The 10,839-nt window shown below is 47.3% G+C and overlaps 1 protein-coding gene across 1 annotated transcript; it reads left to right on the plus strand.

Annotated features, from left to right (window-relative positions):
• The first annotated feature begins 1,452 nt into the window (after positions 1-1,452).
• LOC124648491 (putative E3 ubiquitin-protein ligase RING1a) lies at positions 1,453-6,195 on the plus strand. The gene is made up of 10 exons (XM_047188250.1): positions 1,453-1,648; positions 1,760-1,895; positions 3,603-3,661; positions 4,073-4,154; positions 4,269-4,389; positions 4,499-4,540; positions 4,642-5,166; positions 5,547-5,654; positions 5,762-5,962; positions 6,050-6,195. Exons 1-10 carry the CDS (start codon positions 1,453-1,455, stop codon positions 6,080-6,082), a joined length of 1,503 nt encoding a protein of 500 aa, XP_047044206.1. The 3' UTR covers positions 6,083-6,195.
• The last annotated feature ends 4,644 nt before the right edge of the window (positions 6,196-10,839 follow it).

Here is a 10,839-nt window from a genome sequence, read left to right on the forward strand (position 1 = left end):
GTGGAAAGGAGCACCTTCTTAATTTGTTCATATGAAGAGGGTTGTGTTTTGATGTACAAAATCCTATATTCCCGAGTCTACCCTTTCTTCGGTCTACGAAAATGTTTCGTATCCTATCATTAGATCTAGTATCTAGCAAATATCAAATCAATATCTCTACATCGAGTGTAATTGTAGAAACTTATAGGCCGCTTTAAATCGCACAAGTTGCCAAACCCTCCCTCTACCTCGAAATCCTTCTCTGCGTTGTTGAAGTAGGATTTTTGTTAATGTGGATGCACATTATAGAATACAAGTCCGGTAAACCACGCAATGCTTGTTCGACGTGTCGCCAAACACACCCCCCCTTCAGAACTATATCCCATCTTTTACAGTGAGGTGGGATAGATCGTTGGAGCATAAGGTAACGGCCTTCCAAGCAAAGCTTAGCTAAGGATCGATCGAATCATATTACGCACCTAACCACACAATCTATTTTTATGAAACAGTGCAACAAAGATGTACCACCTGTCCGTCTGGCCACTTGGAGGAGTACAGAAGCAAGCAAGCTCACGCGCCGTATCTTGGAAGTGGTCCCCGCTCCAGACGTTTCCGCGACGCACACAGAGGAAACGTGACGACACCCGCTTGGATCGTGGGAGCGGATATACAACCCTGCCAAATATCGGTGGCCACGGATCTCGGTTTCTTCCGCAATTTTTGCGTAAATGGAGAAGCAATACTTTCTTTTTTTTCTCTCAAGGGAAGGAGAGGAAGAACACCCAAAAGAACCCACGGAAAGGTTTTATCGAAAGGGAGCGATGGTAGTCCTGGTGTCCACGACCACACACGAAACACAACTTACATAGTACATGGATGCAATCAACTGGATGCAATAGTCAACACGTCGGCGTACTGCCAATCATCGTAAGAAGGTTCCTACATCGGGCAATCCTACGTACGTCTCACATCCAATCTTTTCTCCTCGGAATTCATACGCTTTACCCGCGTAGCGGCCGTCGTCCGCGTTGACCGGAAGTTTCACCGGCGACGAACCGGCCCGGAGACGGAGACGACGATCCGATTCGGCTGGAGTATATAGTAAATTTTGTTGTTTAGAGAGGAGAGCGCGGTTTGATTTGATCCTACCAGGCTACCACCGGCTCGCCGAGACGGGCCGGGTCGGGTCCGGGTGGAGGCAGCCACGCGCAGAGGCGGCAGGCAGGCAGGCACCAACCCAAAGTTACACGCGACACAGCCAGCACAGGGCACCACCCCTGCGCTGCCTTCGTCCCTTTTCCTCTCGCTCTCCGCCTCGCCTCCCTCGACTCGACCCGCTTCCACCCACCTCCTGCCTCCCCTTCCTTCCTCACTCCTCCGCCCGCCCGCACGCGCCCATCCATCCTCTGCCTCCCCCTCGGGCCCGGCACGACCGCCGCGCGGACCAGCGGCGCGGGAACCCAGCCGGCCGGAATGCCCGCGCAGAAGCGCCCGCACCCGTCCTCCGCTGGCGCCGCCCCGGTCCAACCCCACGTCCAGGACCAAGCTACAGGGGTGGCCGGCTGCGGCGCGGAACCCAACGGCAACGGCAACGCCGTGGGGACGCCCAACGGAGCCGCTCCCGAGCTGGCCAAGGAGGCGCGCCGCGAGCGCGAGCGCGACGACGGCGGTGAGCTTCCCTCGCGATGCGTAGTCCCGCGCGCGCGCGCATCGCGTCCTCTGTTTCTCTCTTCCTTCGGGCCTGCGCTCACTCGGCTTCCGTGTTTCGTGGGCTTGGCAGATTCCGATGCGGGGGAGGAGCAGGAGCAGGACCAGCGGGACGACGAGGAAGGCGGCGGCGGCGGGAACGACGACCAAGACCGCGACGACGACGACGACAGCCAGTCGTCGCAGAGCGACGGCGCCGACATGGACGAGTAAGTCACCCGTGAACCTCAACCGCCTCTCCTCCCGCCCCCTTCCCATCTCCTCCTCCTCTGCCCAATTTCCCGTCGTCGTCATCGGGCCGCGTCCACCGTACGCTAGCTTCGGGGCGGCGGGTCGGTGTCCGACTTCACCGTCGGCAGGAGCCGGCGGCACCGCCCGTGGCCGCTCCCTCTTACCTCGTCGGCTCGAGCGGTCCAGCCATGGGATCTCTTCGATCGTGGCGTCGTGCCTCGTATGCTGCTTTCGGTTCGTCGTGGCCGCGGCGGCGGCGGGCCACCACGAGCCCTCCACGTCGTTAGCCCGTGGCCGCTACGCACGCCCCGCGCCGGCGCGACCGCTCCCGGCACCGCCGAGTAACGGGATCTTTCTGCAGCATGCATGCTTTCGTCACACGGCTCCGCGGAGGCGCCGTGCTCCCGACGCCAAATGCCGGGACCGGCATCCAGGGCGGATCGCCGCGCGCCGAACCGGCCACGACGGAGCCGCCACCCACATCTGAAGTCTGAACCAGCAACCCTGTTCGTCGTGCTTGCAGCTCTCTATTTCGAAGAGCTCCGCACTGTTCCCTGTTTCTCTTCCTCCTCCTGAATCCTGTGCCGCCTCCCACGCCCAACTCTCTCGTCCTACCTCCTTGATCGATGCTACCCCGGCCTCCCGATCGCAATTGCCCCACCATGCCCGGAGTTGGAGCCAGCCTGCCACCCGTGCGATCATCTTTCCACATGCTGGTTCCGTGGACACGCCATGCTCTTATGCCAAACACCATCCAAGCTTAAGATCGTCCAGCTGGGCCATCAGTTTCGTAACAGTGCCGCCCTCGTCTGTACCGGGAACCTCTTCGTGTTTGCTGCAGCGCATTGGTAGAGTCCTCCGCAAATTTCTTGGCCATGAACTGTCTTGTCGTGCTCTGAATATCTATCTGGTTCTACTGTTGCTATCCTACCTCCATGACTGCGATAGGTCTTTGCCCTGCTTGCTTAGGTGTCTTAACTCAGCTGTATGCACGTGCACTTCTAATTATCGTGATGGCGTATGATTTACACCTTCCATCAGCCGTCTCTATGATCTTCGTACTGAAACTCACAGCTGTTTCATGGATCTCTCCTTGCTACTGAATTCATCGGCGATCACACATCATGGAACAAGTTGTATTTTTTGAGACAGCTCTTCTACTGTGTATTTGTGTCTCCTGCAGTTCGTGCTAGCTGCTAGGTGCAAATCAGCCACTGGGTCAGTGTAGTTTCCTGTTAGGAAAGCATTCTGCTCTACTCTACTGTCAGACTGTGTCACACATACCTGTCAGATTTGATCCACATGATTACCTAGGCATAGTATTTGCTAACTTCCAGTTATGTATCTTTTGGATTTTGTTGGTGCTGCTGACATCCCTCAGCTGGTTAAGACTCTTCTTTCGCCTGTCAAATGTTAGTTTCCGGTGTTCAAGTATTCCTCTGGTGCTGCTAGTTTCCTTTTTCACTGTTTTCTGTTGTCCCATTGTGAGACCTGAACGTTATGTTTCTTTATGTTGCAGCAATATATTTCTTTAAAAAAAAGGAAAAAAAAATCACAGAACACTTCTGTGTGTTCCATAAATTTTTAGTCAGTAATTTATATGCCAATTGGTAATGCAAGATTTGCTTTTCATGTTATTCAAAGCCTGAGACTGTTAGCTAAAGAAACATTGTTTTCTCACGCAGGTTCATACTAGTGAAATTAATGGATATACGGAAGGAAGTGCAGTGCCCTATATGCTTAGGTGAGAATATGCCTTCTCAACTTGCTTTCAGATTGGGAGCTAATAATTTTCTGTTTACTTTGCATGATTTCTGTCTTGAAAGCATTACTCCTAATTGCTCTTTATAATTATTTACTACAAATGCTGAAACTAGCACATTCAAGGTTCACATGTTTCTGTTACGCAAACATGCATATTTCCACTGTCCACAAATCAATGAGGAGAAGTCTAGAGAAAGTGCACCAGTTTTTTCTTTGAAAAAACCCACAAATCTTATGATCTTCAGATCTCACAGAAGTTTATACGGGTGCAATTAGCTTTTATAATATTGCAAGATAGGATGAGTATGCTTTTTGTACATGAAACTAAGTAGCATCTCTGTGCAAACCGTGATATCTGAGAATTGGCTTGTCTTATGGTCCTATGTTGCAGGCATTATCCGCAAAACAAGAACGGTTATGGAGTGTTTGCACCGGTTTTGTAGGGATTGCATTGATAAATCCATGCGGCTTGGGTATGTTCCCTTGTGTTATTTGTCTGCAATATCTTGTCTCAGTGTCATCTTTCAAAAAGTGTAGGTCCAACTTTATTTCATTGATAATATAAGTGATGCCGGTGTTTTATGCAGAAATAATGAATGCCCGGCATGCCGCACTCATTGCAAGAGCAGACGTTCCTTGAGGGATGATCCTAACTTTGACGCTTTAATTTTAGCTTTATATCCAGATATTGACAAGTACGAGGAAGAGGTGATGCATAAGTTATCCATTTGTCACGCTTAGCTGTCTTGTTACTCTTGTTTATCTAGCTTTTGTTGTAGTACCTGTCCCAGTGATTCTAATTTACTTGATACATCAGGAACTTGCTTTTGGTGAGGAGGAGAAGACTCGCAACAAAAAGGTGGGTTTATTTTGTCTGTCTATGTCTGGTGGGAAATTATTTCCCTGCCCATTTGGTATTTGTCTTCTTGTTATTGACATTTGCTTCATTTGTCATGAAAGATTCAAGAATCCATTGCTGAAACATACCGAAGACAGTCAGAAGCACTTGTGAAGAAACGCTCCACTGCAAAAGCAATAGCTACATCAAGAAAGACTCGGGGGAATATGCGGACAAAGAGGAGAGGACGGAATAGTTCTCCTGATATTGCCCCGACTGACATTGATGAGGAGGAGGAGAGAGAAGAAAATGGCAATGAGGGCAGCAAAGAATCGTCTTCTGTTGATGACCGTTCACCAGAAGTAAAGGTTAAAAGAGCTCGGAGATGGCCTGTGCCACGATCATCCCCTGCTAAGATTGCTGGCAGTGTCGAGAGTAGCTACGAGGAGAATGATGATATGGGAGGTGCCAGAGATATCTTGGCTACTTCTCCGCTGCGTGGAGAGATGCTTGCCTGGGGCAAAAATGGCACCCGCAGTCAAACTCGACATGGCAGTGCCGGTGGCTCCAGTGGAAGGATGGTCAAGGGTGGGCGTGTTGCCAAGTTGGTGGATCATCTCCGTAATGCTGATGAGTTTGATAGTAAGGTAAGAGGAGACCATCGCAATAAGTTTGAATTTACAGTTGCTTCCTCTGAACAAAATAGAGTTGTTATTTCATACTCCCTCCGTTCCTTTTTAATTGACTCGGATTTAGTACAAATTTGTACTAAATTCGAGTCAATTAAAAAAGAACGGAGGGAGTACTTATGCTTCTGAAGATTCATATGACTGTACTAAACATGCTAAAAGGCTGGACGCATTCTTTTGTTCCTACGTGTTATTCTGTTTGTTCTCTAGTGTTGCACGGGCAATAAAAACATCAGCACATGCACATACATGGCTACCTGGGCTAAGAGAATCTTGTTGGAGAAGGCCATGGCTCATATCCATCAGGTTTGCTGAATTTTTTTTGTTGTGTTCTGTAGCTCAACCTGTATCTTGTCCTGGCTCCAATTGATGGACAAAGTATGCCGAAACTGGAGAAGCCCTACCTCAGTTGCCAGCCAACGTTCTCAGTTCGTCATCTCTGCCAGGTCATCCCTAATCGCTTGCTTCTACAACGCTTGCCCTTTGTAATGCAGGCTTGGATCAAAATCGGTAAGCCAGGACTCTGCTTACTCTGTTTCTGCGTCTCTTTCAGTTCGTTGCTCTTCAGCTGTCCCGGCAAGCCAAGGAAGTGGAGATTTACTTCAGGAAGAACTCCAGAGACGGATCCTTTGCAATAGAAGAGACCGGTACAGACGAGGCAATGCTGGATCGGTTCGATGGCCTGGAAAGGTTGAAGGAAGAGAAATCTCTTTCGGAGCTTTACCCTTCGTTCGCCTCCGGTGCTGGGGACCTGGTAATTCTATCTCCACTGTGTAGCTTGTTGCTTTCCGCGAATGCTCCATTCTAATGACCTGTTTTGTTTCTTCCTCCCGATCCGCAGGAGCTGCTGTACTCCCTGAAGACACAAGGGTAGGCACAATTGGTGGCACCAGCTCTCTTCACCGTCAGCCTGATCCAGTCAGAGCAAAAGCTAATATCATGCCCTGCAGGAAAACCTGTACAGAAGTCATTCAATATAGGAGGAAAAAGGAGTCAAAGTAGAAGTATTTATTGGCCGTATCTTATTGTTTAAATTGTTATTACTGTGTTATCTTGTGAAGTGGTTCATTGGTTAAAACATAAAGTAAAGTCGACTGGTCAGAATCGAGTAGTAGCAGTGTAAAACAAGTCAAACAAAGAAAATTACCTTGTTGTCAGTTTAACCCTATATATATATATCGAGTGGTGCGGCGGTAATTCTTCCTGGAGTGAATTGACCGCCGTTGAAAGATCCCGGCGGGGACGTGCGGTTCTGCATCTTTTGACAGTTTGACCATCACAGTCCCAGCGCATATACACTCGCGGTCTCTCTGAGGTCTTGACACGCAAGCGCTGTAGTACGCGTCTGACAGGTACACCTCACCTCAGAGTATCCACAACGGTACTGCTGCTGTGCTGCTGGTCCTACCAGATGCGAGCACATCGTCATAAAGTTGTCTCTCGCCCGGGTCGTCGTTGACCCCACCCCAAGCTGACGACGGCACTGGCGCTACATCTGCCGGTGAAACGAAAAGAAAAGGCCACTGGGAGTAGTAAATTTCTCGTCGCTGACGCAGTCTCTCGCGCTAGCCAGGGACGCGCCGAGTTCGAGATAGAGCCGCCTGGTACTGGTAGTGGTAGGGTATTCCGCGCCGCCGCACGGTCTACGGGCGGCTGGCACCAGCCGTACATGCTCCTCCTGGCTCACGTCCAATCGGGGAGATGCTTCGCTAGGTCTACTGGCTGGCCAGTGGCTACTGCCGTGCCCTAGGCGAGAAAACAAAACCATCCATGGAATCTTGGGGGAAAAGAATAAGAAGGAATGCACTGTGCACAGAAACAGCACGTGCCTCCTCTCGGTGCTCTAGTGTTTTCTACCGGGGTTGACGCTGATCTGGTGAGACCATGTACAATAAAAGGTGCTTAGAGTGATGCTTAGAAAAATAAACCAAGCATTTTTTTCTTAGGCTAGCCATAGTGCTAGTATCATAGCTAGTATCATGCACATTGGTCCCACAAAAATGCTGATATGGCAGCTAATTAAGGAGAAAAAAAGGAGATTAGAGTACTCCCTCCTTCACAGTTTACAGGGCGTCCTTGAGCTATCTCTGGGACCAAGGCAATCGTTGATTGGATCTAAAATCGTTTGAGATGAACGGAAAAGTAGCAGGCCATTAAACCTTCCACGTCTAATTTTACGCTAATTAATCTCTTTGGTATTCCTCCCGTCCAGTAAACGACTCCATTCCGTGCATGCATTGGCGGTGAACGATTCAGCCGGATCGAGCCAGCGACACACAGCCGAAAGGAATCCAGGAAGAGGAGAAATTTGTGGGCCAAAACACTCCACTTAATTTGGGTAATTAATGATAATATGCCTTATAAGTGCTGGTAGTGGAAATGCATGGATTTGGAAGTGCGTCTAGTATACCGTGAAGGAGGGAGTAACATAGGTAGATATTGTATCATAGCGCATGTCACAAGAAAAGTTAATGTCAAACAAATCTTGTGCACAAATTTGCATTGAGATTGTAAAAAGCAATAAATATAGCATGACTATGATACTACTTCATGATACTAACCACTATAGAGATAATATCATACACAAGTATCATATGTATGATACTACTACATGATACTTACCACTATGACCAGCCTTAGATACATGAGAGATGCCTAGTTAGCGTTCTTGGCATTAATGCATCTACTTGGATTGACCTGTGTTAAGTTCTGAGCAGTGCAGAACTATTACGTGTTACGTGTTGGGTGGTAAATTTGTTTTGGCACGACACTATCTCCAACATTTAAGCTCTCGCGTAAAGTTTTTGTATATTGCAAGGCCAACTATGTTGTGTTTTATGTTTTATTTTACTCCTATGTTCCATTATTTTTGTCGTGGTTCTAGCACAAAATTAAATTAAAACCACAAAAATTTATGAACGGAGAAAGTAGTAATAATCTACCAAGAAAGACCGGTCATAAAATATAGCCAAAAATGATAATACAAACACTAAAATAAACAAAACAAATTGGACAAACGAGATTATAACAATCTAGATCAATGCAAAATATATTATAACACTCTTTAGATCTTTGTAAAGTACACAATATGGTTGTAAGGGTACATTGTTCCTAAGTGTGTTTTTGGTAATTATGATAATCCTTATGGACAAATGTCTTCATTGAGTTTATATGAAGGAATACTTCATAGGTATTTCTTATAGTCCATGTGTTGGATTCAAGTGTGGATTCCATGAAGATAGAAGATATACCTTGGTATCAAGATCACCGATCCAAGAGAAGAATAGTGTATGATCAAGATCTTGAGTGTTTGGTTTCAAGAGGAGAGTTCAAGATATGGCTCTAAGCCTGTGTTATGATAGTCTCATGAGTTGAGCTATGGATGACTTTGGTTTAATTAGAGCATGCAATCAAATGGAGAATTCTCTGCATACCTCAAGATGTTATGATAGAGCATGAGGAGATACAAGGTTGATCAACACATCAAGCATAAAGGTTGTACCACTTTAAATCATGTGATCTTGTGGATGGTAAGACTTGTTAATTATGCTTCATGAGTAACCCACTATATATGTGTGTTTGTGTTGTCTATATGAGTTATGTATCTCGAGGACTTACACTTGAAGCTTGTCGTTCATTTGGTGATAATGGACCTGTGAAGATTTTGCTTAAAGATAGCTTTTCCCATAGTGGTGTATGGGGAGCAATCTTGAGTCTTCACGAAGTAACAATGATCAAGTGAGGCATTCCGGCTTGAATGAAGCTTCAAGCGTTGTCATCAAGATCAAGCAGGATGCACAAGGCAAAGGTATGTCATTGCTAGATTTTCATTTTACCGGTTTCAAGGTGGTTGTTGGGAGACTGGGTTATAAGATAGATAGCCGCACTATCAAAAGGGGCTTTCAACAGGGTAATTTGATCGCATCCTCTTAGAGATCTCAATCCTTTTCATACTTTGCATCCTTATATTCTTGTTGCTTTTTGGTATTTCTCTGTGTGAGGTTCTTGAGCTTGTGGCTAGCTTTTCAATAATCCCAAGTTCATTGAAAACAGAATCTGCATGTATCTTCTATTGGGTTTTCGAGTTTGGACATCTTTACTATTTCTTGATGTGGGAGGCCCCCTCTCTAAAATCATCTAAAAACATTTCGTGGGGAGTCTTAATATTTCCAAAAAATTTGGTTTCACCTAAATCGGAATTTGGAAACTTCGTCAAAGTGAAGTTCTTTCGAGAAAACTGCGTTTGATAGGTTTCTGGCGAAACTGGCTAGCTAGGATGCCCCCTACGTCAGTCTGACCGGTCGGGCGCCGGGCTCCATGCCACGACCACCAGATGCCTATACTTACAACTTGTCGGCTGCGGGTTGGTAGCCTGCCGGTTCGTCCAGCACATGGCCGGTCATGTCGGTCCTGCTGCCGGTCCGTCCAGCCCGGGGCCCGGCGCTGCCGATTTTGCTGCTGGTTTGCCTCGCAGGAAACCCCCGAAACGGCTAGTTTTCTGCGTTGGACTATTGAAAGGACACGGATGCCGCCTAGATGGGGGGGGGGTGAATATGAGGTTTAATATTTTACGAATATGGCTTAACAAATGCGGAATAAAACTAGCGTTTAATTTGTCAAACACAAAACATATATAACTAGGATTCACCTATGTGCACCAACAACTTATGCTAAGCAATTCAAGCAACTATGTGATAGCAAGATATATAACTTCAAGCACAAAGGCTATCACAAAGTAAAGTGCATAAGTAAAGAGCTTGGGTATAGGAATAATCGAAGTGACGCGGAGACAACGATGTATCCCCAAGTTCACACCCTTGCGAGTGCTACTCTCCGTTCGAGCGGTGTGGAGGACAAGTCACTCCAAATGCTCGAAGGCCACCGTATTCTCCTCGAGAATTCCCACCAAAAGGGATGTCCTCGATCCACTATGGAATTAGGGTGGTCACCGAACCCCACAAAGCTTGGGGCTATCTCCACAACTTAATTGGAGGCTCCCAATAAATCGCCACAATGGCTTTGCCCTTGAAGAATCTCCACAACTTAATTGGAGTCCCCAAGAACACCACAAAGACCACAAAGACCACTAAGCCATCTAGGGTCCAAAGACCCAAGAGGAACAAGCTCCGGGAACAAGCTCTCGAAGTGAATATCTCACGAACTTTCACCTCCCCGTATCACCGCGGAGAAGTCAAACCGATGCACCAAATGCAATGGCAAGAACACCACAAAGATGATCCAATCCTTCACTCTCAAATTCCAAAAAAGCTACTAAAGATATTGGGGGAATAAGAGAGGAAGAACAAACATGAGAACACAAAATTCTCCAAGATCTAGATCCCAAAGTTTTACTCACAAAGAGATGATTTGGTTTGGTCAAAGTGTGGATCTAGATCTTCTCAATCTTTCTCTCAAATAGATGCAAGAATCATTGGATGGGGAGAAAGATCTCAAGCTCAAAGAAGTCAACAATAATGGTGGGGAAAAGCTTGAGAGAGAGGAGGAAGAAGCAGTTGCAAGAGAGAGAGGGAAAATACTTAAATAGGGGCTGCCCAAATCTGCCCGTCGGGGCTGGCTCCACTTGGGCCGGTAGTACCGGCCACCAAAGGGCGGTAATACCGCCCGTGGGTG

Source organism: Lolium rigidum, chromosome 4 (assembly GCF_022539505.1).
Source record: "Lolium rigidum isolate FL_2022 chromosome 4, APGP_CSIRO_Lrig_0.1, whole genome shotgun sequence".
In the NCBI taxonomy this organism is placed as follows: Eukaryota; Viridiplantae; Streptophyta; class Magnoliopsida; order Poales; family Poaceae; genus Lolium; species Lolium rigidum.